Source organism: Saccopteryx leptura, chromosome 6 (assembly GCF_036850995.1).
Source record: "Saccopteryx leptura isolate mSacLep1 chromosome 6, mSacLep1_pri_phased_curated, whole genome shotgun sequence".
Lineage (NCBI taxonomy): Eukaryota > Metazoa > Chordata > Mammalia > Chiroptera > Emballonuridae > Saccopteryx > Saccopteryx leptura.
The window spans coordinates 172,644,068-172,671,062 of record NC_089508.1 but is presented as its reverse complement, the minus strand read 5'-3'; the positions used below and the strand labels follow the sequence as shown (position 1 = coordinate 172,671,062).

General features: G+C 48.0%; 2 protein-coding genes and 1 pseudogene across 6 annotated transcripts in view; 1 reads left to right on the top strand and 2 right to left on the bottom strand.

Annotated features, from left to right (window-relative positions):
- FAT2 (FAT atypical cadherin 2) overlaps positions 1 to 13,368 on the top strand; it is a 75,862-nt gene extending 62,494 nt beyond the window's left edge. For 2 of the 3 annotated variants that reach the window (XM_066388190.1, XM_066388189.1), the window contains 5 exons: positions 2,463 to 2,608; positions 6,466 to 6,916; positions 8,498 to 8,654; positions 10,554 to 11,011; positions 11,996 to 13,368. In XM_066388190.1, the coding sequence (XP_066244287.1) occupies positions 2,463 to 2,608; positions 6,466 to 6,916; positions 8,498 to 8,654; positions 10,554 to 11,011; positions 11,996 to 12,528 (1,745 nt within the window). In that variant the 3' untranslated portion in view covers positions 12,529 to 13,368. The remainder of the gene's footprint in view (positions 1 to 2,462; positions 2,609 to 6,465; positions 6,917 to 8,497; positions 8,655 to 10,553; positions 11,012 to 11,995) is intronic. The other variant, XM_066388191.1, reaches the window with a different exon arrangement.
- LOC136377707 (U2 spliceosomal RNA) lies at positions 9,175 to 9,283 on the bottom strand (annotated as a pseudogene).
- A 3,075-nt stretch (positions 13,369 to 16,443) lies between the features above and the next one.
- SLC36A1 (solute carrier family 36 member 1) overlaps positions 16,444 to 26,995 on the bottom strand; it is a 46,141-nt gene continuing 35,589 nt past the window's right edge. For all 3 annotated transcript variants that reach the window (XM_066388056.1, XM_066388057.1, XM_066388058.1), the window contains exon 11: positions 16,444 to 20,797. In XM_066388056.1, the coding sequence (XP_066244153.1) occupies positions 20,526 to 20,797 (272 nt within the window). In that variant the 3' untranslated portion in view covers positions 16,444 to 20,525. The remainder of the gene's footprint in view (positions 20,798 to 26,995) is intronic.

Below are 26,995 nucleotides of genomic sequence, written 5' to 3'. Positions count from 1 at the left end.
CGAAGCAGGGTCATAGCTCCATCAGCAGTTGAAACTAAAGTCTGGGGACTATATTGTATCTGTTTGCCTGAAACTGTATAGCTTCCAGTGAAGGGCTGGTTCTTCAAATACCTGTGCATCCCGCCAGAAAGCCTGAGGGCTCTGCCCAGCTCTTCAGGAACTCAGTTTCCTGGCAGGATTCACTCCAGCACCCCTGGCATTAAAACCAATGCACAGGAGCATTGGCAAAAAGAGGATGACTTTGCCCCCAGCTCACCATTGCCCCTGCCTGGCCTGGTGTACCCTCTGTGCATCCACCAGGCTTGCATTAGGGCAATTCTCAGATTTGTAGACTTTCCAGCGGCCCACTGAATTTAGGCTGGGTGAGCTACTCTTGGGGTGCAGAGCTCCCTTCTTCTCTCTCTTGCCTCAGAGTGGGTTGCAGGGAAAGCGGCAATGGCTGAAGTTTCCCTCTTGACCATCTGGCATTGGACAACAAAGGTTCTAAAATTAAAAATTGTGTGAAATCACCCAGGGAGTGCGTTTTTAAAAAGACCTGCTCCTGGACGTCACCTCCAGCGTTTTTTATTTAGAAAGCCTTGGGTGAGGCCTGGCATTGGCATTTTTAACCAGCGCCTTGGTCAATACTGAAACAGGGGGTCCAAGGGCTCACAGATAACCAGAATCACTTGGAAAGAAGTTTTGGGGTTCTTTTAAAATTTTTTTATCCTTTAGGGAAATATAGCAGACAGAAAGATCTATGCATCATAAGTATACAACTCAACAAGTACTCACAAACCAAATACACCCATCTAACCAGAACCTAGACCCAGGGTCAGAACCTGACCAGCATCTCAGAAACCTCCCTTGGCCTCTCTTCTAGTCACTACACCCATCCTGGGGAGAGTTTTAAAATACAGATGCCACCAGCACGACTGAGTCACACTCTCTGAGAGTAGGGCCTGGCATTCTGTATTTTATTTTATTTTATTTTATTATTATTATTTTTTTTTTGTATTTTTCTGAAGCTGGAAATGGGGAGAGACAGTCAGACAGACTCCCGCATGCGCCCGACCGGGATCCACCCGGCACCAGAGGCGCCGCTCTGCCCACCAGGGGGCGATGCTCTGCCCCTCCGGGGCGTCACTCTGCCGCGACCAGAGCCACTCTAGCGCCTGGGGCAGAGGCCAAGGAGCCATCCCCAGCGCCCTGGCTGCGGGAGGGGAAGAGAGAGACAGAGAGGAAGGGGGGGTGGAGAAGCAAATGGGCGCTTCTCCTATGTGCCCTGGCCAGGAATCGAACCCGGGTCCCCCGCATGCCAGGCCGACGCTCTACCGCTGAGCCAACTGGCCAGGGCGCATTCTGTATTTTAAAAGACTCTCCAGTTGATGCTGAGATTGAGCAGCTTTGGGAATTTCTGATCTAGATCACCTCCGATATCCCATCCAAGAACGAGCTACTACAATGGACTCGCCAGCGTCAGAGAGGATTAGACCTATGATGTGACAGCCTTTTAGGATTTTATAATCCCACGTGCCTCGGGCTTTCTGGTTCTTCCTTTCTCCACCTTTCTTGTTCCCTCTTCAAGAATTCCTTTTTCCTGGTTCAGTACCTCCATTAAGGATTGTACCACTAATCCTTCCCCCTGACAACTGTAAGCTTATCCTCAGGGACATAATATCTGAACTCATTTCCGGGGAGGGTGGATATTTTAAGATCTCAAAAGGGCAGTGCTGAGTATAATACAGCATTTTCCAAAGGGGGTTCCGCAGAATGCTATTTCCAAAGGCTATGAATAGGGAGTCCACATAAGAGGGTCTCATAGTCAAATAAGCATGAGAAACTCAAGTGTTGAAGTCTCAGACGCCCTTAGGCAACTGTGTTTAGCAATTCTGCAAGGGTTGGAGTATGCAGGACTTTATAGAAGTTCTGGTCACATGATCTGTCATTTCCTTTGTCACAGTGTCCCTTGGCCTCTCGGCAGTATTTCATTTGGGACTGCTTACCCAAGTGCTTACACTCCCAGTGATAGAGATATAGTGGTGAAAAAAACCCAAAAAACAAAAAAACCTGTGGTGTTCGGAAATCACACATATATGCAAAACCCTCTCCAATTCTACTTCCTTCTTCCCCAAGTGATGGCAGAAAGAACATAAAAACTATGTAGGATAAAAATTCTTGATCTCCACACATTAGATTGATTATATCTCTGGCTTGGTTCTTGCTTTCTTAATGGTTGAGCTCATAGTTTCTGACCCAGACTAGGACCCAAGGCAAGGGTCCCTGGGGTCAAACGAGGAAGTACAGGATGATGGCCCTGTCTAGCTGTGTAACCTGGGACAAGTAACCCCCCAGCCTCCATTTCTTCATTTATAAAATGAGCAATGACTCTGTCTGCCACCCTGGGTTGAATGAGACAGTCAGTTCCAGGGCACAATGGGGACCATTTCCCATGGCGGTGACATGTCTGGTTGCTTTCACAGGGACTGCCGCCAGGTTCAGTGGGCAGAGCTTTGGGCGGTACAGTCTCCCAGAGGCTCAGAACTGGCACATCCGTTTCCATCTGAAAACACTCCAGTCACAGGCCATTCTCCTGTTCAGCAATGGGACGGTCTGTATCTCCCTGAAGGTAAGGCACTGCCAGCCCGAGAGATTCCATGTGTGTGTGCCAGGCTGGGTGGGGGCAGCGTGGGCATGGTCAAGAAGGCCAATTTCCGCAAAGAAATCCCTGCATGGTTTTCAGGGATGTTGGGTCTGACTACTGGATCAGGAAATGAGAGCTTCCAGTCTTAATGGCCAAAACCACCCCACCTTAGAATATATGACTCAGTATAACAACCAAGGTCCGGCTGCTCTATAGAGTAAGAGAGTCTTTGAGGATAGAGAGATGGGTGGGGCCACTAGCCGTGGTGCTTTTCTCACTTTTGCAGAATAGTAGAAACAGGGTCTCCCAGGAAGGGAGACTGGCTACCACTGGCCATTCATCACGACAAAGCCAGCATTAGGTCACATGGAAGAAAACAAATTTCCTTTCTCTCAGTCTTTCAGTTCCCCTGATTAGGCCATCTAGAAAGTCTCAGTTCACCTTCCTGATTTTAACACCTCTAGCACACGTGTCAGTCTCCCACTCTGACAAAGAGAAACAGACTTTGGCTCAAGAGAATTTAATTCATTCAGTAAATATTTATTGAGCATGACAGGTACTGTTCTAGGTGTCTGGGTCTCATCAGGGAATAAGACGAAAACTCCTCTTAGAGCTTTCATCCTACAGGGAAGACTGACACGAACCAAACTAAGTCAGAAAAGTATAGAGTTTGTCTGAATGTGATAAATGCTTTGAGTTAAAAGAGGGGAGAAAAAGGTTAAGGGAAAGCAGGACTTCAGAGTTGCAATTTTAAATAACATGGTCAGGGAAGGCTTCATTGGTGTGATAACTGAACAATAATTTACAGGGGGTGAGAGAGTTAGCTTAGACATCCGGGAGAACAGCATTCTAGATGCAGGGAACAGTGTTTGGCAGGAGATTCCTTAGCATGCTCAAGGAACACCCCAGAGGTGCAGAGGTCTGTGTGGCTTGATTGAAGTGAGTAAGGGGACAGTAGTAGTAAGACTTGAGGTCAGAGATGTAATGAAGTGGGGGCAGATCTATAAGGGTCTCATAGGCCAGTTAAGGACTTTGGCTTTTATTCTGAACAAAATGCAGAGCATCAGAAGGCTTTGAGCAGAGAATTAACATGTACAAAAAGGGTCCTCATGGCCACTGTGGTAAGAATAGACCTTAGAAAAAGAAGAATAGAAGCAGAGAGACCAGCCAAAAAGCAGTAATTCAGATGAGAGATGATGGTGGTTTAGATCAGGGTAATGACAGGGAACTGAGAGAAGAGGTCAGATCCTGGACAGAATTTGAAGGTAAAGCCAACAGGATTTCCTGAAAAACTGAATGAGGGCTGGGAGAGAAATCAAGGAGCAAGATTTTGGCCTGAGCAACTAGAAGGGATGGAGTTGCTGTCCACAGACCCAAGGAAGAATTTGGGTCAAGCAGGTCTGGGGGGAGGAGCTGGAGCTCAGTTTTGGACATGTGAGTGTGAAATGCCGATTAGACCTCCTTGTGGAGCTGGATAGACACGTCTAGTGTTTGTGAGAAAGGTCTGGGCTGGCAGTGAAGACCACCACAGAGGGCAGAGGAAAAAGAGAGTAGATCAAGCCTTCATTCTGGAGACACTCTAACATTGAGATGTTGGGGGAAGAGGAGGGTCCAACAAAGGAGACGGAAAAGGAGCAACCAGTGATGGTGGAGGAAAACCAAGAAAGTGTTGTATCCAGGAAGCCAAATGAAGACATGCATCAAGAAGGAAGGAGTGAGTGATCAGCTGGGCGATATGCTGCTGACAGGCCAGCTAAGACGGGAAGTGGTATTAATCGCTGGATTTGGCAACACAGAGGTCGCTGAATACCCTGACACCAGTGGTTTTGGTGTGGTGGTGTGTGGGCGTGAGATTTTGGTGCGAAAGGAAGCAGACCAAAAAAAAAGTGATATTTGGTAACAGAAATAGGTTCAAGTTAGCTTTTTAAAAATAATACTAGCCTGACCTGTGGTGGCGCAGTGGATAAAGCATTGACCTGCAACACTGAGGTCACCGGTTCAAAACCCTGGGCCTGCCTAGTCAAGGCACATGAAGGAAACAACTATTATGAATTGATGTGTCCTGTTTCTTCGCCCCTCTTTCTCTCTCTCATCTCTCATCAATAAATAAAATCTAAAAAACTAAAAAGATAAATAAAAACAAAAACAACACTAAAACAATAATGTCTGAGTAACAATGAAAATGATCCGGCAGAGAATGAATACAGATGGAGGAAAGAGAGTCAGTGGAATCTTTTCCTTGAGGAAGTAAGGGGGATAGGCTCTAATAAATGAGTGGAGAGACTGACTGGCTCTCATTAACATGGACAGATGTGACCATGAGAGTTCCTGCAAGTCCCCATCTGATTGCTGAGAGCGAGAGTGGGGAGGGAGGCATTAGGAGTCTGGGGAGAGAGAACTTGTGAAACAGTCATCTGGGAGAGTAAAATAAGGAAGGGAGTGTGATTGTTGAGCAACATGAAGGATTCATTTGAGACTCATGGGCATGAAATTAAAGGGAGACCAATAAGTGAGGCTGAGTTTCTCTCCAGCCATGGTGCTCACACAGAATAGGGGGAGAGTCGAGTTTTATCAGATTTGTAGGTTTGCCAAGTGAGTTCTACCAAGTAAGAGAGGGCTAGAAATTTGGCCATGGAATTTAAGCTGGATAAGGAGAGGTGTGAGGGCATTACTGAGGAGGCGAGAGACAGAGATGGTGGGAGGGATGGATGGACTTGTGGTCCTGGGTAAGGTCAAAGGAGTGATTTAAGGACAATGTTTTGAGTTGTACTTATTTTTGTCATGCTATTTTTCCATTTACTGTATTATGGTAAGTTTCCTTTTTAAGTAAATAACGGTATAGGTATTAATGAATCAGGGCAAAAACCAGGAAGGTGATATACAAATGGCTAATCCTACGAACCCACACTGGGTTGTATCTTCAGATTTCACCCAGAGGAAGCTCTGCCTAACCCACAGTGCCCAGGAAAAGATTAGACCATGAGTAGTCCCGCTTCTTAGAGTGCGGGGAACTAAAATGTTTTAACCCAGTGGTTCTCAGACTTTGATTTCAGGACTTTTTATCCTGTTAGAAATAAATGATTGATGAGCCTAAGAAAGTTTTGTTTATATGGGTTATATATAGCTATCAACATTTTCAGGTTTAGAAATTAAAACTGACAAGTGTTAAACATGTTTATTTGTTAATTCATTTAAAAATAACAAAGCCATTTACATGTTCACATAAAAACCATATTTTTATGAAAAATAATTACATTTTCCAAAATTTTATCTGCTTCTTCCTTCATCCACTGTGATAGCACATGTCAGAAATCTCCACTGAATATTTGTGAGACAATGAGAGTAGAAAAGGCAAATAACATCTTAGGATGATTATGAAAATAGTTTCCCCTTGTAGGTTCCCTGAATAGATGTTGGAAAACCATGTCAAGAACTGCTGAACTGTTCAGTAAGGGAGTGGGAGTAAGAGGGAGGTTTTGGTGTCTTTGAAGGCCAATCCTGTTCAGAAGTGTAGAACACTACAGAGGCCTGTGAAGAAGAATCTGAAAGACAGCAAGGCATCACTGGGCCTCAGTTTCCTCCTCCGTGAAATGGAGCTGTCATCCCTGCCCAGGCCATCCCGTGGAGTGCAGTGAGGGCCAAATAAAACCACAGACAGAAGAGCACTTTGAAGGCTTTTATGCTTGACAAACACAATGTCTACAACAGTCTTGAAAATCACCAAGCACTACCCCTCCCACCCATGCAAACACAACCAACATTCTTTGCCCTGGCAGTCTGTTAGCAGGGCTTTTTAGAAGGACTCTGTACTTCACTGACGGCCATCTGGGTTTTCTTTGCAGCTGGTGGATGGAGTGCTCCAGCTGGAATACCACTGCCCGGGTGGTTTCTATGGAGTTCTTTCCTCCTGGCTCCACGTGAATGACCAAGAGTGGCACTCTGTCCTGGTGAAGGAGACTGACACTTCCATTCGCCTGTTGGTGGATAGCTCAGGCAACGGCTCCCTTGTGCTGCCAGAGAACTGCCAGGGTCTGAGGCCCGAAAGAGACCTCTTTCTAGGCGGCCTGGTCCTCTCTCATTCTCCCCCAAATGTCTCCCAGGGCTTCGAAGGCTGCCTAGACGCGGTCATGATCAATGGAGAGGCACTGGAGCTGCTGGCCGATGGCAAGAAGGCGGCAGGCTTGCCGGAGAGGCAGGCCCTCACCCAGTGCTGCTTCCACAGCAAAGACTGCAGCCAGAACCCGTGTCTCAATGGTGGGAAGTGCTCACAGGCCCACGTGAGCACAAGCACAGGTGAGTCCTGGTGCGTGACACCAAGGCTTATCCCAGGAGGCTCTGCAAGGACCCTGACATGTTGGACTAGCAATCATATATCACCATAGAGTTTACAAAGCTATTCTTTCACCACAGCCCCATGAGGGAAGAAGAGAGAGAGGGAGGGAGGGAGGGAGGGAGGAAGGGAGGGAAAGAGGGACGCAGGAAAGGAGGCAAAGGGGGAAGGAGGGAAGAGCCAATGACAGCTCTGTTTCACAGCTCAGGAACTGCTGGGCTATGTAAGGGAAGCCCAGAAAGGCAAAGCAGCTCCCCCATGGTCACGTGGCAGTAAGGCGAGAGAGGCATGTTCTAGGTGCAGATCGCATTGAAACACTCTGCCTCCTGATTCCAAATATCCCTCTTTTCCCTACTGCCTGGTGAGTAACCAGATGCGATCTGCTAGGTCGACACTAGGGGAAGCAAAGAGCCTTCCTTCTGGCTCAGTAAGAACTTTCTCTCTATTTGTTTTGGGGGGCTGGGGGAAGGGTGTGAATGGGGATCTCGGGTGTAGGAGGTTGTGTTTGTCACACACATGTTAGTGTCATCACTACTCTCTGTCCCCACTGCTGTCACTCTGACTCAAGCCCCAGGCATCTCTCACCTTTTCCACTTCACCAGCCACCTCCCTTCTCCTGCGTCCCTCCCTCCACCTGCATCTGTGGGGCAGAGGGGCACTTTATATAAAAAGAATGATCTCTATACAATGCAGATCTAAGCACGTCTCTTTTCTGCTTGGACTGGTGCGGTGTCTAACCCTCCTGTTCAGATAAGAGTCCCAATTCCTTTTTCCTGCACATGGCTCCTGGCCCCTTCCATCTCCACGCCCACAGCTCCCACCGCCCACTTTCTCAGCACCCACAGCTCCCACCGCCCACTTTCTCAGCAGACTCTCCCACCTCAGCATGGCGCTCACTCCTGGGACTGGCCACACCCTCTCCTCTAAGCCCTTACACGTGTTCTTCTCTGCCTGAGACACTTGCCTCTTTGCCTCGCTGTCTTTTTTGCCTGGCTAAGTTTTACTCAGCCTTCAGGTCTCACCCGAATTAGAGCCTGCTCCAGGAAACCTCCCCCAATGCTTCCCTTCAATTAAACCAAGTTTTATGATACTTACTAATATACTGATATTATAAATAACTGCCATGGTGTGACTCCCAGTCTTGCCACTTCCTAGCAAATGTTATACATTCTCTGTGCCTCCTTTCTTCACCTGCCATCAACTTGTACCTGTCCCCCCAACAAGGCAGACAGCAGTACCCAGTCTCGGAGTTGCCATGGGGATCAGATAAGCCCATCCATGAAGAGTCTTACTTAGGATAAGTGTTGTCGGGGTAAATGAGGAGGAGAGGCATTCTTCTTTAGAAGCCTGTTCTCTGCAGAGCTGTGAGTTGTTTGAAGGCCAGGATCAAGTCTTCCTGTCCAACAGGGCACCGATGCCCCACATCAATAAATAAATGCGAGCATACATATCTGTGCACATGCTGTGAGGTCTCCCCTCCGTCCTGGGATGCCTGACTGCTGGGCAAATGCACTCCTCTCTCACCTCCCTCCTCCTCCTCCCAGGCTATGTCTGCAAGTGTCCCCCACAGTTCTCTGGGAAGCACTGTGAACAAAGAAGGGAGAACTGTACTTTGACAACGTGCCTGGAAGATGGAACTTGCATCTCCTCCCCAGAAGGAGTCATCTCCTGTAACTGCCCTCACCCTCACACAGGCGACAGGTAAGCATGGGAGAGGCCACAGGCCATTGGCTCCTCCCCTGGGCCTGGCACCATTAGGGAATGAGCTCTGCATTCTGAACTCTAGAATGGCCAATGGGAGGCAAGGGGCAGAGTGTTCCAGGACTGGGCTTCGTGGCATTGGTCCATGGGTCAAGGCTTCTCCATCTGATCATCTGCATCAGAATACTCTGGGAGAGGGAGGTGCTTGTTCATAAGACATGTCCCAAACCCTATTCTGAACCTGTGGAATCAGATTCACCAGGCTGGGGCCCAGGAATCTGCATTTCTAACCAGCTCCTCAGGCGGTTCCGATCTTTGATAAAATCTGAAAATAGCTAAAGTTCTTAGTCTTTTCCTCTTGACCATGACTTCCCAGAAAGTGACCTGGGCATAATGACCACTTGGTACAAGCATTGCTGTAGGTCTCGGACCTCACTGCAAGCTCATACTATGCTGACTTGGTGTGGATGGCTGGAGGGGTTGCAAGAAAAGGCAAAACATCTAAGAATCCTAGCGGTCAAGAGGCTTTGGCAGTTAACTTGTTTGACGGCTCCCCAACTTACGAGCCTTTATTAAACTGATAAGAATAGATACTACACTTGATCTTAGCCAAAAGGCCAAGAAGCGATTACGAGCCTTTAAAAATTCATCAGGGAGACCTGTGGTGGTGCAGTGGATAAAGCATCAACCTGGAACCCTGAGGTCACTGGTTTGAAACCCTGGTCTTGTCTGATCAAGGCACATATGGGAGTTGACGCTTCCTACTCCTCCCTCCTTCCCTCTCTCCCTAAAAATGAATATATAAAAATCTAAAAAGAACAAACAAAACAAAACATAAACCCCCCAAAAAAAAACTCATCGGGGGGACTGGTACAAAACACACATCCTGGACCAACTAAACTGAAGTCTCCAAGGAATGAGGCCTAGGATTCTATTTTTTTTTTGCAAACTCCCAAGGGAGCCCTCTGCTGTCAACTTGTGCATAAGAGAGCCGGTGAGGTAGTCCGCCCACTCATTTTACGAATGGGATAACCCAGGGCTTACCCAAGATCCCCCCGTGTGTGTATGACCCAAGTCCTCTTTCCTGGCAACGGACATTCCAGCCCACTTCACTTACTGCTCTGCAGTGCACAATGTTCTCCATTCGGCAGACATGTTGGAAGAACACTCCTTCTAACATGTGGCGTTTCTCTTTTAAAAGAGGAACTTGGGGAGGACAACATTAAACCCCAAAGGACAAACATGGGCTGTGAAATGTCAGGCACTGGGAGTTGTTTTGGACTCAAGTGGAATGGAGGGAGCCTTTCCCAATACCCTTTCAAAAGTAGATAAAGCCAGCCACAGAAGTCTCTATAGGAGCCTAATACCACAGAACACTAAGCTGAAGGTGACCTGAGAGGTCATACAGTTTCAGGTGCTCTCTCTGAGACAGCTGCCCAATGTAAGGTCTGTGCAGAGCCGTGCTGGGTCCCTGTGACCTGCTGGTGATGCCCGATGGCCATTGCTGGGAGAGTGCTCACTTGTATCTGGAACCCTGACATCATTGCGAGAGGACAGCGAGGTATGTTAGCGTCTCCATCGCCGTCTATAGTTGGAAATCTGATCTCACTGGTAGAAACTACATGCAATGACCTTATGGGTGGAAATAATGGATGTGCTCTGAGTCCAGATCCAAAAGGTCATAATTGAGGGAGTAGCTGAGTCCTATATGTTACTGGGAGAGGACTGAAAGTTCTGAAGTTGATATGTTGATTGTTTCACAATTACCTTTTTTGCTTTGGTGGAAAATTGGAAAGGGTAGGCTTGAGTGCAGGGGCCTCCATCCCATGATCTTTGTAAGAGGGGACATGGAAAGGGTAACAGTGACTCGACCCCCTACCTACTTCTCTGTCTCTGCAGGTGTGAAATGGAGGCAAGGGGCTGCTTAGAAGGACACTGCCTGGTCACCCCTGAGATCACACGGGAGGACTGGGGGCCGCAGGAGATTCTGATCATCATAGTGGTCCTGCTGTTCGCTACAGTCAGCACTGTTGGGCTTCTCTTCTACTGCCGCCGCTGCAAGTCTCACAAGCCCGTGGCCATGGAGGACCCAGACCTCCTAGCCAGGAGCATTGGTGTTGACACCCAAGCCATGCCTGCCATGGAGCTCAACCCCCTGAGCACCAACTCCTGCAACAACCTGAACCAACTGGAGCCCAGCAAGACCTCAGGTCCAAATGAACTCGTCACTTTTGGACCCAGCTCTAAGCAGCAGCCAGTGGTCTGCAGTGTGCCTCCCAGACTCCCATCGGCCATGGTCTCTTCCCGCTCTGACAATGAGTCCATCATTAAGAGGACCTGGTCAGGCGAGGAGATGGGTCAGTATAGCCAGAGGCCCTTAGCCTTGGGGCTGATGGAATGGGGTGGTAGACCTAAGCACTAATTGAGGCACAAGGCATTTCGGCCACCATTCAGTCCAGTCCCTTGGAATGGGATGTGAAGGGGTGTGTTTAAGGTCACAGTGCACTAGTGGACTGGAACAGAAGCCAGGTTTACTGCACCATAACCCACTTCTCTGAATCCCAAGGCACTCCATAGGCTCAATGCCCATGGCAGAAGCCTACAGAATGGGTAGGATCCCTGGGCTGAAAAGGGGGCTTCTGCACATCAGTGCTTTTCTAGAAAGGGAAAGAGAAGCAGTAGGTGACCTTCTGGTTGCCCAATCTGGAGATGTAGCGACCTTAGGCTAGACCTGGCTGGTTGAGAGGAGGGACCTTCACCCTCTCTTATCTTTGGCTCAGAAGGAGGTGAATATGTAAGCACTTCGTATTTTCTGGCTTAGTCACCAATAGTTACAACAGGTATTTTCACTAACTTATTGCCGATAGGGTAACTAGGGCCCATAAAGATGCAGTGACCTATTCTAACTCACCCAGCTATTCAGTCAGTTGTAGCAGGGCCCTCAGTGACATATGCCATCACACTTACTCTGAACTGTGTGTCTGTTTCCTTCAATTAAGGAGACGAAACCAGTAAGTCTTGGGAGGGAGCTGCTGTCTCCAGCACTTGGGGTGGGCTGCATGGAGCCATCTTATTCTTCCCTTGTTCACTGACCCTTCGATCAGTGGCACAGATTTGCAAGATGGGCTGGCTTTGGGTTAAGCTTCCAGCCTTAAACTTGGCCCCACTGGGTTCTAGATATCAACCTAAGCTGCCAGAGACAACACACAAAGATGGGCCACATAGCCACCGACTCCTTGGGTCATCTCCACTACATACCATTATATGTGGTAGCTATCAGGCCTGCTGGAACCTTCACGTGGGAAATTCAGAGCTCACCCTATCTTGTTGTTCTCTTTCAGTGTACCCAGGTGGAGCCACTGTCTGGCCGCCTACTTACTCCAGGAAGGAACGCTGGGAGTACCCCCACTCTGAAGTGACCCCAGCTCCTCTGCCGCCCTCACCTCACCGCCACCAGAACCCGGCTGTGATGCCAGAACCCACTGGCCTCTATGGGGGTTTCCCCTTCCCACTGGAGCTAGAAAACAAGCGGGCACCCCTCCCACCCCGTTACAGCAACCAGAATCTGGAAGATCTGATGCTCCCACGGCCTCCCAGTCCCCAGGAGCGCCTGCTGGCCCCCTGTCTCAACGAGTACACAGCTATCAGCTACTACCACTCACAGTGCCGGCAGGGCGGGGGAGGGCCCTGCCTGGCAGAGGGGGGCTACAAGGGGGTGAGCATGCGCCTCAGCCGGGCCGGGCCCTCTTATGCCGACTGCGAGGTGGGGGGTGGGCTCCCCACAGGCCGGGGCCAGCCCCCGGCGCCCCCCAACTATGAGGGTTCTGACATGATAGAGAGTGATTATGGGAGCTGTGAGGAGGTCATGTTCTAGCTGTCCTCAGAGGAAGGCAGGCGGGAGGCCAAGGACTTGGCACCTTCTTCCTGTCTTACAGAGAGTGAGCAGAGCGTGGCTGGGACATTGGGAGGGTAGCCCCATTCCCATTCCAGGCCGCCATACTTTGAAATGTGCTCTTCCAGACCCCCAACTAGTCCCTAAGGATGGAGGGAAGCTGAGGGGCGAGCTCCAAAAACAGCACTAGGGCCCCAGCGCAGAGGAGATGCACAGAGCAGTTACCCTGGAAACCAGGAAAACTGACTCCCGAGATGGGCCAGAGGCCGCCTGTCTCTCAGCGCCAGGGAGGCGGGGCGGGAACCACTGGCTCAGCTCTGTCGGGGCGCATTCTTACACCGCCCACAGCTCTGTTCTGAGGCAGGGGCAGGTCCATTCATGCCTCACGGGCTACCGCTACTCCCACTATAGAGGCCAGGGCCCAGGGCCACTGTCCCAGGAGGCCCACAGGGTGTCCTCCTGGAGGCTGAGGTGAGCAGCAGGCGAGCAGTTACCAAAAGCCACCTGCCTCCTTCGTATGTCCATGGCAGCACCTGCCCCGTGTCGGGCACTGTGCTGGGCACCGGGGATGAGATGGTGAATGAGCATGACAAGGGACCCCGAGAAGCATTGGCCTTAGTCTCCTGGAGGTTGCACTCCTCTAATCCAGACTGCAACCAACCAATTTGCTCCGCCTCTTAAGTCACATGACTTTCTACCAGCCTGGGACGGATTTGGGCAGCCTTGGACCCTCTTGGAGAAAGAATTCAGACCTCATGGAACTCTGGGCTCTCCATCCCAAGTTTCTCAAGCACTTTGGGCCAAAGGCAAGAAGGACATAATTCATCACTTAAAAAAATTTTAGGCACTTTTCAACCTTGTTGTCTGGATGAGTTGCCCCAAAGGGATTTTTCTTCCACGGACACAAGGAACTCAGAACATACATTCAGGGCAGGGTGGAGGCAGGGAGGCAAACAGCAGAGTGTCCCGACTGGACACCATGCCCTCGCCTACCCCTCCATCTCAGATGCCTGCCAATCCAAGTGTTACCTGCAGTGACTCAACCCTATGCATGGACAGTCAATGTGGGCACACACCTGCACATGTGGGCACCCGTGCATAATACATGTGTACAGATGTGCAGAGTGTATGTAGCCAGGAGTGGCAGTGACCAGGGAATTCTGGCAGCCTTGCTACTCCCCGCCCTCCCCGCCCTCCGCCCCTCCCTCTCTCTGGTCCATTGCTTTTTCATGTGTTGTTTCTGGAGTTAAAGGAAGAGCACAGAGACTCTCACCCACAGGGTTGCTGCTTGCAGCGGAAGGGAGACTGCGGGTGAGAGCGTGTCTGTGTTGAGTGGTTTGCAGCTATGTGTGCGACTGTGAGTGTGAATGACGAGCGCATGGTTTCGGTCATTATTTTTTTTGGTCTTTTTTTTTTTAACAATAAAGTATCTTTTTTACTGTTATTTTCTGTATCACTTATCCAGTCGAGGGTTGAGTCAGGGAAAGTGCGTAAGGGTCTTCAGGCCCTTCCAAGCTGAGGTTCACAGAATTTGAGAGCTGGAAGGGACTCTAAAAGTCATCAAACACCATGACCCCCAGATCTAGCAAAACAGCTAAAATAAGACTCCCTGAGCCCTGCCTCAGATATACAAAATCAGAACTTCCTGGGGTGGGGCCCAGGACTGTTTGGAAAAATGTCTCCAATCCTGATACAACTGTCCAGTTAGTGGACAAGTTCCCTCACCAGCCGGTAGTGAAAGGCCCAGGACAAGGCTTCAGAACATCTGGGCCCAGCCAGCACCCTCTGCACCACATGACACTGGTTGGCGAGAGGGGCTTACTACTGGAGGTCTTGGCAAGTCAGGCACTGCTCCTTCCCCTGCCCTGAGTCATCCTGTGACCACCAAGGCCCCACTGAATGTGAATGTCCCCGGCAACCCCCGTGGTCCATACAGGCCTTGCAGGTAACACTGAAAGCCCTGTCCCAGCCCGCAGGCTCCTACTGAAGACTAGCTCTGGGGTCAGATGAGCTTGGTTCCAAACCTGATCTGCTACCTACTAACTTGGGCAGGTATAACCTGGCCTCTGATTTTTTGGTAAAACTAAGAGAGTAAATAATAGCTACATCATAATACTGTTCTGAGGATTAAATGTAAAGAACTTAAAGCCACATAAACAATAAATGGTGATTATTATGCTAAGAAATAACACTAGGTACTATATAGGTAGAATTAACTTCTAGAAACTATGCAGGAAATCACAAATAATCTAGTCCAGTGTTGCCTAAATTTCTGTTGCATTTACAACATTTATGACTTCTGCCCTGATAGAATACCACCTGTACTATTATTTACTTAATATTTTTCTCTTAGTATATTTAGATTTTTAATTTTTTTACTCACCTTAAAATGAAAATATCCATCAGCTAAAGTATTTGAAAGTTACTATTCCTTCTAGCACACATGAAAATACATTCAGATTTCAAAAAATGACTGTCCAGGGGCCCCCTAGCTCATCTTTGGGAAACACTGATCTAGTCTATCTGCATTTCCAATATTCCTCACTGTGGCCCACGGAGGAGGAGGTGTTTGTCCGAGGTCCCACAGCTAGAACTCTACAGGGATGAAACCCACATTCACCTATGACCCCAGCCTTGGGATCTCCCCACAAAACCACTTGCTCAGCTTCTGTCTGCCCAGCCCACCTCTCCACGGACCAGGCCATGTACCTTCATGGGTGAGCCACCAGAGGGCTCTCTGAGATCAAGACCCAGCCAACTCGGCTGTGGAAGACCCAAAGATTTTCAGGAAAATCCTCCCATGTCAGGCCACTGGGGCTCCAAACGCCAAGAAAATGACACAGCACAACAAAGGCAGACAGGCAGAGACCCAGGTCTCTGGACTTCCAGGCTGGGCGTTTTTACAGTTCACCATAATCACCCTCACTACCACCTCTTACTGGCACTTGCTGTATGCCAGGCACTGGGCAAGCAGTTGGCATGTCTTATCTTATTTAATCCTCACAAAAACCTCACGAGGTAAGTATTATCATCTCATTTTATAGATGGAGACACAGAGGCACACAGAATTAAGTAGCCTGTAACTTCCATTGGTAACTTAAAGTGAAGTCACCCAGTTGATGAGTGACAGGGCCAGGATTCAATTGAGGGCTGCCTGATTCCAGATCTATACCTTACATTTGAGTTCATGAAACAAGTTATAAATACTCGATCAGAGGATGGAGAAATAGTAGAAAGAAGGACTGAGACGCTCAGTCCAATAATTCAACTAATGCAGAGGCCAAGGACATCATTCTAATTCTAGGTGCTGTTAACAACCAGGGTGTCTGAATTCAGAAAGGTGGGGCCTTGCTCAAACTTGGGGGGCTTAACTCCAGACCACTCCTGTAATCCTGGTTCCAGTTCTGAGGCTGGACCTTGACAACCACACAGCAAGCTTGAGCAGCACCACTACAGAGGGGCAGCCAGGAAGGGGTGGGGCGGGGGAAGGCAGGACACACAGCCATGTCCTGTGAAGAAGGGCAGCTGGGATGCACCAGGACAAGTGGCAAAGGGGGTTGAGACTGCTCCTCCAGGCGGTGATGGGTTGAGGGTGGGCCTGCACAACTGTGCCAGCACATAGGGTTCTTCAAGGCCTCACACAGAAGGCAAATGTATGTTCCAGAAACCAGAGCGGTGCTGGAGGGAGCAGACAGGAAGGCCAGGGTTGCCTAACAGAAAAATCCTACCTGGTCCCCCTTATGGGAACTCCCGCTCCCATAGATGGTTCTGTTGTTCACACTACTCCACCCGATGAGCTCCGTGAAATAAGCTAGAAACATTTTGACCTAAGATCAAGTAAGGGGAATCGAAGTGACTTAAAAAAAAAAAGGGAGAAAAAAGACACAGACCACAACCTTCAAAAATACAAAATAAAATTCATTTATTGAACAGGAAAAGCTTAACACATGATTCATGTGCAGAACCCAAAACGAGATCTTCCACAAGCTCCTGCACGATCCACGTCTCTGCACAGACGGTCAGGTAGGCACACAACATACACAGTACTGTGGTTATCGAGATCTGCTGGACGGCAGGTTTTCATACTCCTCCTATTCACACATCCACTGACATGTTTCACAATAGTCACATAATCTTATCATTGACTAAAATAAGACAGCTTCCACAGTATCACCTTGATTTAAACAAAAGCACACAGCTATGACAGGCACCCTTCACCCTCATCCCCCCACCCCACACACACTCTGATAACCTCATATCAGCACCACTTATGTCCCCTGGCCAGGGAATGAACTACTGGTACAAAGGACAGAGAAGAAATGCAATAAACTGATGCTGTCAGAGCAAACAACCTTGCAGTCAAGCAGAACTAATTGACTAAAAGTATTGACCACACTGTCTTCCCTTCCCCTAATAGCCTTGGAGATTTGTAATGTACTTTGGAAAATTTAATTCTGAGGCAGACATAGAGCTGACTCCCTAATCTTGCCTCCTGGACTCCATGTCTCCACTCTGGGAAACCAGCTTCGTGCTCTGACCAGGGCGAATGCAGAAGCCCGCTGACCAGCTACGATAGAACCCACTGATCCAGAACCGCCCTGCTGTGCATAATGAATAGAGAAAGCTGTAAACAGACATAAACTGAGATTTTGCACTTCCCCCCCAAAAAATGAGGCAAACATGTAGTGTTAAACAGAAGTGACAGTCTATAATTTGGGTAGATACTGGAAAAGAAAAAAAAGCAAGACAGGAGTATGGGGTTGAGGAAAAGGTTTTCCTAATGTACCTGTTTGGTGGGATCATCACTTGAAGACAACTGATAAAAATGCAAATTTAACCTTTCGTGAGGGTAGAGACTAAGTAGTGAACATCAGACAATGAATTCAGCTGGGGAGGCAAATGACAGAAAGGGAGGAATAAGGGGCAGGTCCTCGGGTAAGACCTGCCATACATTCACATATACCTGGCCAGGGTTTGTGCAGATGAAGGGCTCCATAGCAGCCAGACAGCAGCACACTATAAATAATGCCACTTGTGAATGGTGACAACTTTTAGGCAAACTGAAAAGAAGACGTCAGGTCATGCTCTTCCCAGCAAGCACCTGCATTTAAGGGGAGGTACGTTGCTGACAGGGAGTTGGAAACCAGCTCCCAATAGTGGCATTTGCAAGACAGAAAAAGGGCTCTGAGCAGCCACTTCTGAGCTAATAAAAATCTGGGGCTGCACTAGGGAGACTGGGGGAGGGACACAGAGCCTAACAGTATTGGCCAGAAAACTCTAACAGTATTGGCCTTTGGCTTGGCAGATGCAGCCTCACACTCCAGAAAGCCTTTGCTCTGTTGCTCCTGATCAGATTCCTACTTATGCTAGAGATTTTCCCCAGGGACCAGAGCAAGGCACAGGAAGAGGCTGGGCAGCTGGTTCTGGTTCCTAACAAGCAATAGGAAGAAACCAAGGGCTTCCTGAGAACCGAAGACCCACAGACGGCAGAAGAGGAAGCTCCTCTCAGCTGGCCCAGAGGGCTGCTTCCAGAAGAGAAGGAAGGGCTCCCTTCCACTCTGGCCGACCCTTTTACTCAACACCTAATTGCAGTGCCACTGCAAAACCAGAAAGGCCCACTGACGGGGTTCACCTTGCCTGGTCTTCTGAAGCAGCCATGTGATCAGGCTGCCAAGGCAGGAGCACAGGTAAGAGATCAATCAGGGTGAAGGCCATGCCAAATTAGCTTCTAGAAACCCCAGAGCCAGAGCCGTGTGTCTAATACACCACATTCTCTGGGTCAGGGACCCTGAAGCAAGAGCCTGCATTTTGCTAAGACCCAGGGCCAGAGGACCTCAAGTCCCACATCCCAGTCCCAGTGTCACTGCCCACCTGGACACAGCTGCTTCTAGCAGCTCCCTGCATGCATAGAAATATCGGCTACAGAAGCTGAGGGCAGGACACACATCTGACCCCTCTACTGGCACGCACCTTCTACCTGAAAACAACTCTCAGGACCACCGTGTAAAGACTGCTGGAGCCCAGGTTTGCAAACAGGGCATCACAATTCCTGAACCCACTCTGATAACCTCTAATCCTGAGGCTTCAGAGGGCAGGGCTGCTGCCACCTCCAGCTAGAATCTATAAGCACCTGTTAGTGACCACCAAAGAGCAGAATGGGAGACTAAGTCGCCACGATCATATCTTCCTAAGTTAATAAATTGTTTGGTAGCTTAGGAGTCACTGCAATGAGAGAGTATGGCTTTGGAACAGAAAAGGAAGAAAAAGTTGGCTGTAAAGGTGGTCTCAGCCCTTACAGCTCTGGGAAACACAAGAACAAGACCCCAAATAGCGCTGGACTGCTCTCCCAACTTCAGGGCGAACCAAAGCTCCAGGTGAGTAAGCAAGAGCCCGGTGACAGGAGTGGAGGAGAGCAGGCCCCTGCCGCATGCACATAAACACACACATACGTACACACCGCTCAGGAGATGGAGAGTTAATGACTACACCCTTCCCAAAGACTTCTCACACCAAGGGGGAAGAAGGGGCAGCCAAAAGCAAGGCAATGTACCATCCTCGGCCTCCTCAGTTTGTTCTCAAATCTCAAGGCTGACCTTGAGATGAGTCAATGCTGAGGCTATTTCTGCGACTCAGGGGGAGGGACAGGCGTCACAATTAGTGTTTAGAACACAAGGGACTGAAATCCCAAACAAGTGGTTCCTTTAGAGTCTAGGTCATGGAGGCAGCCTGGACAGGGCCCTGTGTCTGCCCTGTCCCCCGCTGACTGTAAACAACCAAGCACCACACTTAGTGTCAGGCCAGCTGCTATAAATTCTCTGAACTTAATTTCGTGCTCTCTGTGCACACTGACCTCAGCATCTCGTCCATGGCAACAGTGTGGGCGTGTTCCCAGCATGGTGGCAACTGAACGCTGCCATGATGTTTGCAGAAAGGAGCTGAGGCTGAGAAACAGGCTGGAACGCATAAAGCAACTGTTTTATAGCCTCCCACGGCAGACACACAGCCTCCTCGGCCCCGTGCACTGGCCAGTATTTCCTGAGTCCTTCATACCTTCTCAATATGAAATCAGACTGGTTGATGGGAGACAAAGCCCATGCCTCCCCACAGAGGTACACATTTAGATGATCCTGATTAAAACCCCTGGGTACTCAGCCACGTGTGCTGAGGACCAGAGCAGACATTTCCTAGAGCAAGCTTCTTTCCAGCAGGAGAAGCTGAGTACAAGTTTGCTGAGGAACGAACAATTCACAATAACCCCAGATCTAGAGAGTCTAGAAACAAAAGCTATTTTTACATAAAATATAAATAATTTCAATTGAGGCAGCACTTGATATCTTTTGAGAGCTAAAGCAACTAAGAATACAGTACTGTGACCCACACAAGGACTTCAGAGAGGAGAAGGTGTCACTGAGGGTCACAGAAAGCCGGAGAGAGTAAAAATTAAAAACTCCAGCTTTGGCGGCTGGTTTTAAACTACTGGGTAGATCCAGACACCTGCTGGAGACTCGAATAGGTAGGAGAATGCTGAGGGGAAATATCTGGGAGAAATATGAGATAGGCCCAGCTGTATAAAGAAGGGGAGTTCTCACTTATCTAATCTGGGCCTGGACTAGGAAAAGAGACACTATTTTTAAATAAAGTGAGCTATGCAACAAGAATAATTTGGGGGAGGTGGGTCAGAAGAGAGAGGCAGGTAAGGGAGGAGGCAGGACGAGGGAAAACAGTTGTAAAGTTCTGGGTTAAAATAAGTACAAATGAGCAGTGATGGCACTGCCATGAAAGGTCCCTCCAGCATATCTGCTCCCTCCTCGTCCCCCTGCCCTCAGCCTCCCTGGCCCAGGGAACCTAGGTGCCAGGTGAGGGTTCCTGAACATCAACCTTGTTTTTTCCCAGAGCCTGGATCCTCCCTTAGGCTCCGGGGCAGGTGTTAGGAACACACAGGCGTGGGGTGGGCAGGTGCAGGGGATGCACCCAGACAGCTACGCAAAGGCACTGGTGGAGTTGATAAAAATGGGAACATTGCTTGGCTGGATCAGCTCATAGAGAGCCTCATATGTCCCCACCACAAAGCCCACGAAGCCCAGGATGCTGATCAGGGCGTCCTTGATGATGGTGAGGGGGCTCATGCCCTCCGAGTAGTAGGTGGTGATCTCCAGGAGGGGCGGGATGATGAGGGCCAGGGCACTGCTGCTCACGGAGCCCACCAGGGAGATGACCAGGTCCAGACGGGGGATGAGGATGGCCAAGATGCCTGCAGGAAAGAGGACATGGATGTTCAAGACAGCCCAGAGCTAGTCCTCACTGTTCTGCAAATTCAGCAAGTGTCCTTCTCAAAGAAGGGAGCTCTAGGGAAACTTAGACATTATCCACCCCAATCTCTCTCTCATTCCACAGATGAGAAAATGAATGCCCAGAGAGGTAGAATACTGAGTCTCGCTGCAAGACTGGCAAAAGTGGGACTGGAACCCATGTCTCCTGGCCCCAGCCACTTAGCTTTCAGCTTTCCTACTACCGCACATGACTGCCATCTTCCCAAGGAAAAGAAACTAAATGACATTCCAGAGTAACCTGGTCCTACCAAAGGAGAGAGAGTGTGGAGCAGAAAAGGAAGTGGGCCATTTCTGAGCAACTGCTCGCTCTCTTACCGCTGAGGATACCTCCAACACAAGCATCTCTACTTGACTGACAAGAAACAGAACAGGGAAGAAACCCCCTTCTTCTGGAACAATACCATGATAACCCCATTTCAGAGCATGTTCACAGGGGGAAAGTAGAAGTAGTCTGCGCACACACAATAACCATGTCCCTGTGCGAGGACAAGCCAGTGAGTGGCTCTCAGACCTGAAACTTAGGCACATGAGGATGGGGGAACTGACGAAGCTGAGTGGGGGCCACATCAGGAAATGCCACCAGCTTCTATACCACACCGATGACTGTATCATTGTCAAGTGGTCAATTACTGCTCTTAAAACCAACAGGGAGGCTTCACGGACCACACTGATCCAATGCCCACTGACCCCACCATTCCCATCTAACTCAGCTTTCCACAGGGGAGGCCAATATTTCACAAGTCTATTGAAGATTATAGACCTTGGAATTAGGCTTTTGTGTTTGAGCGCAGGCTCCACCTGAGTGACATTGGGTGAGTTATGCCTCCTTTCTACTCTCCAGCTTTCTTGTGGGCAAAACGAGGATGCTAACAGCTCCTATGTCACTGAGATGTCATGATGATCAAAGGAGATTAAATAGGCACTTAACAAAAGGCCTGGTGTACAACAGGCACACAATATATTATCATTAGTGTATATCTTGCTGCTCATGGAAAGTGCACCCTTAACTCATTAGTAATCAAATGTATTGTGATGGGTTGTTTTCCCCACTGTCCTCCAACCAGAGTCCTCAGCATTGAGACAGCAACCCAGGGCACATCTATTACCTCCCTGATCCCTAACAAGTTACATTTGCCATGGGGCTTTCAGTTCTAACTTCATTAAGTAAAAATGTAGTCAAAGTGCTCTGAGGAAGGCATCACACTGGTGAGACTGTCAGAACATCTCAGTCCAAGGCAGCCGTTTTACTCTTCAGATGGACTGTCTGAATCGACCAATTGATTGCTGCCACTTTGGCTGAGCATAAGACAAAAGTCCTGGGTTGCATTTAGAGTCCAGGTTTTATGGGAAACATTTGCTTTTAAGCTGGAATACCACTCCCTACAGGAAGAGGAGAAGCCTATGGGAACTGAGACATTATCAGGGGAGGAGCAGACTCACATCTCCTGTCTCACAGGGACTCCTCTGCTGGGCTGTACGATACCATAGTCACTGGCTATTTAAATTTAAATGAATTAGTCCCTCATTCACACTGGCCACATTTCAAGGACTCGACAGCCAGCTGTGCCTGGTGGCTACTGTCCTGACAGCACAGACCCGGGACACTTCCATCCCAGCGGAACATCTAGTGTCTAGCAGACAGCATAGAAAGCATCTAGTTATTGAGCTGAATGTGCCTCGGCTCCATGGGTATATAACTCCACAACATGACTATTGTCCCCAAAAAGAGGTCCAGAGAGGTTACATGATATAAAGTGACAGAGCAGCTGGGACTAGCATCCAGGACCTCAAGCCCCAGGGACAGTCACATCACAGACCTTATGAACAAGGAGATACAAACTAATGTACAGACCCACACAAGGAAGGGGAACAGGGGATCTGACTGATCGGCAGAAGGATCTTGTCCAGGAAGAACTGAGGGAGTCAGAAGTTGGGTTAGCTTCACCAGGGAGGAACCACAATGGTCTGGCCGACAATCCGGCACACAATAACACAAGGGTTTTGAAGCCTGATAACAAAAGGGAATACAGGAGTCCTGAGTCTCACATCTGGCCCTGCCAGTTTCACAGGCTTGGGGCAATCCTGTCTTTCCTTCTAGCAATCAACCACTGGGGCAATTATCCATCAACACCTTCACTCTTCTGAAGTCTTCAGAAAGTGCAGGGTTTAACAATCTGTAGACTTTAACAATAGTCTGTTTCAGCCCTTAGCTATTTCCAAATAAACAGAATTGATGGTATTCCTCAAACCTTCAGGGTTGAATGTGGAGGAAAGCTGATGATGACAAAGCGGTGTTCTCATCATGGAGAACCTAGTGCTCCAGGAGAGTTGATCTTCTGTGTGCCCTGGAACAAGACACTTGCCCTCACTGGGGTCTGGGTCTCCATCTCTCCATACAGGAGGAGTGTGGTTGAGAGTTCAGGATCTGGACTCAGAACCTAGGCTCCAATCCCAGGTCTACCACAAACCAGTCAGTTACTTGACCTCTTTAAGACTCTTTCCCCCTACTGCTAAATAGGGGTGGCCAACTGTAAAGATCTTAGAGGACTGAGCACATAACGAGCACTTCCTAAGTGTTAGTTAATACAATTACCAGTCCCTGCTCAGTAGCAGGCTGTGATCCAGGGTAAAGTGGCTAACCGTTCTGAGATTCAGTTTGTTTACCCATGATTAGGTGATTGTACTAATACTGAGCGATTGTTGAAGCCTCACCCAACTGAATTTTAAGGAATGGTAGAACGCACATTCAGTAACTTAAGAACGTGTTCTGGGATATGTCCCCCAACTCACTGTCACCTGGGAAGCACCAGGTACTACTCAAGAGGGCACAGCGAAGCGACAGGATTCCTCTCCTGGAACACATGGTTGTGTCAACACACAGCTTCTAGTCCACCTGGTTTTGTACCATTAAAAGGAGTGAGAGTTATTCTTCTGGTGCCAGCCCTTGGCTTCCCTGGCTGCTCCAGCCCGCTGAAGAGAAGGGAGGCCTTCATCAGGGAGAGTGAGCCCCAGGAGCAGACAAGTCAGACGACCTGCCTGGCCCCACCCAGCTCCCAGTGCGTCATTTCCTCTCCATCTCTCACATTAACCTGAAGGATAGATGGACATTCATGATACGCATGGGAAGTGAAGTCAGATATACCCCATCCACTCTGTGATAAGAACTAAGTGGAAACAGAAGCTTGATGTGATCAGAGTTGTTTCTCAGATTGGACAGAGATGTTCCACTTCATCAGACGTTTTAAAAGCAATCTAAAAGTCTGTTTTTGTTTTTACTGCAAAGGATATACAAGATAAGCATGCTTAACAAAAATATCCTTAATAGAGATTTTTTTAAATAGGCAATGTTTATCTTTTAAAGTCAGGACCACAAGGCTACAAAAAAAAAAAAAAAAAAAGACCCTCTTCCTGTCCTAGATACTGAACCCTAAATAAAGCCTGACACTGGAGAAAGCTCATGGGGGGAGAAGGCAAGAAGAATGAGCCTCCCACTTATATGGGGGAAGATAAAGAAAAAGGGGCCCAATTTAGCATAAAAGCCCAAGGGACTCAACAGTAGGGGTATCTGTTTTGCCACCATGCAAAATGTGTTAAACTAGTTCTAATTCCAGAGTCAGGAATCACGTACTTAGGAAAGACATGGGAGCAACTAAAATCTTTAAATGTCTTTATGAATTAAAGCCCTTTGGAAAGAGAAATGCAAGAAGGTAGAGACCTCAGAAAGCAGCAACTGGGAATACTCTCTCCCCACTCTCTCCGCACTCCCCCACTAAAAAGAGGAAGACAGCAGACTCCCAACTAGCAGGTCAACACCCCCCTGCAGCAGCTTAGCTGTGGCGTCTTCAGAAACTGGGGGCTGAGGACAACTCAACTGGACCACCTGATTAGTCAAGAGGGCTCCAATGGTATTACAAACCATCTTCCCTTCAGGTTAAAAGGATACAAACATTAGCTTTTAACGGCTGAAGCAACATAAAGCAAATGGCCAGTTCAGAGAAGGAACTGATGGGGATTCTGGAGTCTGTGGTTTTAGTCAGACCAGCAAAAGAAAAAGCTGACTAATGCACAAGAGAAAAGAAAGCACTTAAGAGAACAAAAACACACTTACAGAAATATGATCTAAAATCATATACCAACTGGACACTTAACTTACAGTTTTTGTGTGTCTGGAAGCTCTTTCTGCTGTTTTATTATGACTAACGTTGGTAAAGCCCACCCGTGTTACCCTTAAATGTCCAGAAATCTACCTTTAAATTAATTATAGTCTTAAATACAACATATAATTTTATATTACGGTGGTATAAGTAAAAAATGTACAAAAGCAAGGGAAACAACCTATATGTCCAGCACTAAAGGAGTATTTTAGTAATTATGATCCACCAATATAATGGACAATAATACAGTCATGAAATATTCATGAAGGATATGTATAATCATGATATAATATTAAAGAAAATGCCAAAAGACAAAGTTATGTGTATCCTATGATTGAAACTATTTTTTAAATGCACCCATGAGAATTAACATAGAAGATAAAATGCAAAAGAAAATTATTTTAAGTCAGTGGGATATTGGGAATTTCTTCAATAACCTCAGATCTAGACATTCTCCAAAAATCTTCACATTTACTTTCTTTTTCAAGCAATATATTGGTCAAAATCTAAAATGAGGCTCTAAATAGTTGTGTAGACACAGAATTTTAAACTTGAGAGAAACCTTGGTGATTGACACCCTTCCTGTCTTACAGCTGAAAGAGCAGAGGCCTCCTGCGGGTTCCCGGGGCGGGGCTCACCTTCTTCATTAGCCGCTGGTCTAAACAGGCCTCCCAGTTGATATGGTTTAACGTCATGACATTTTTTTTTTTGTTGTTGTTGTTGTTATTTTATTGTTTTTAAAGAGAAGGCAGTGGGAGCAATGGGAAACATCTCCTTTGTGCCTTTTTTTTTTTTTTTTTTTTTTTTTTTACAGAGTCAGAGAGAAGGATAGATAGAGACAAACAGACAGGAACTGAGAGAGATAAGAAGCATCAATCATCAGGTTTTCGTTGCGGCACTTTAGTTGTTCATTGATTGCTTTCTCCTATGTGCCTTGACTGGGGGGCTACAGCAGACCGAGTAATCCCTTGCTCGAGCCAGCAACCTTGGGTCCAAACTAGTGAGCCTTGCTCAAACCAGGTGAGCCCGCGCTCAAGCTGGCGACATCAGGGTCTCGAACCTGGGTCCTCTGCATCCCAGTCCGACGCTCTATCCACTGCGCCACAGCCTGGTCAGGCACATTTTGGTTTCTGAAATTCTTGTAACTGAAATGAAATGTTTCACACGGCAAATGCCACAGAGAATTAGCACTAAGCACGAAAGGCCAGGTTAGTGCCTCCTAGAATCCTGAGAAACTTGTCTTCCCGCCCCTCGAGGCTCCCCAGGTGGAGCCAGGCTCCTCCAGCCTCTCCTTCTACACTAGCCCTGGACATAAGGTGACCTGCTGAGTAGTAATTTCTAAACATATGGGCTGGAAGTAAACACGGTCTCAAATGAGATCATAAGAAAATGAGCACCATTCTCTGCCGTCAGTCTTTTCCCAGTCCTTCCGCCCCCTCAGTCAGAAATTCAGTATCAAAAGGTAGACACAGCAATCTTTGGGGGACAGGGAGAGTGGTGAGAGAGGTGAATTTCAACTGGAGAAAAAAAGTTAGGTTGGATCACATTGCCCTGCTCCTTTTGGGAATGAAGAGTAAGGAAGAGAAGGAAAATTGGGGAAAAGAAAAGCGAACACCAGAAATAAAAATAAAAAGAGTTGTCATTAAAATTTATGGGTATAAGTTAAAATAATGAGTTATAGCAAAGCCCTAAAATCATATACCAATTAACCTTGTGCAAAAAGATCTGAAAATACAAAGAAACTAAAACAAAATGAACTCACATAAATACATTTAAATTGGTGCTACGCTAAAATGCCTTCCCTGAATCCCACAATTACTTCAAAGTCTCGGGGGAAGGTTAGAGAAGCCAGGGTGCTCAGAGATGAAGGGGCTGTGTCCTTTCATAGGATAACAATGAAATGCTAAGTCACAGGAGATCACAGAAGGGAAAATAAAACTGAACACACTTAAAGATCAAAAGCAG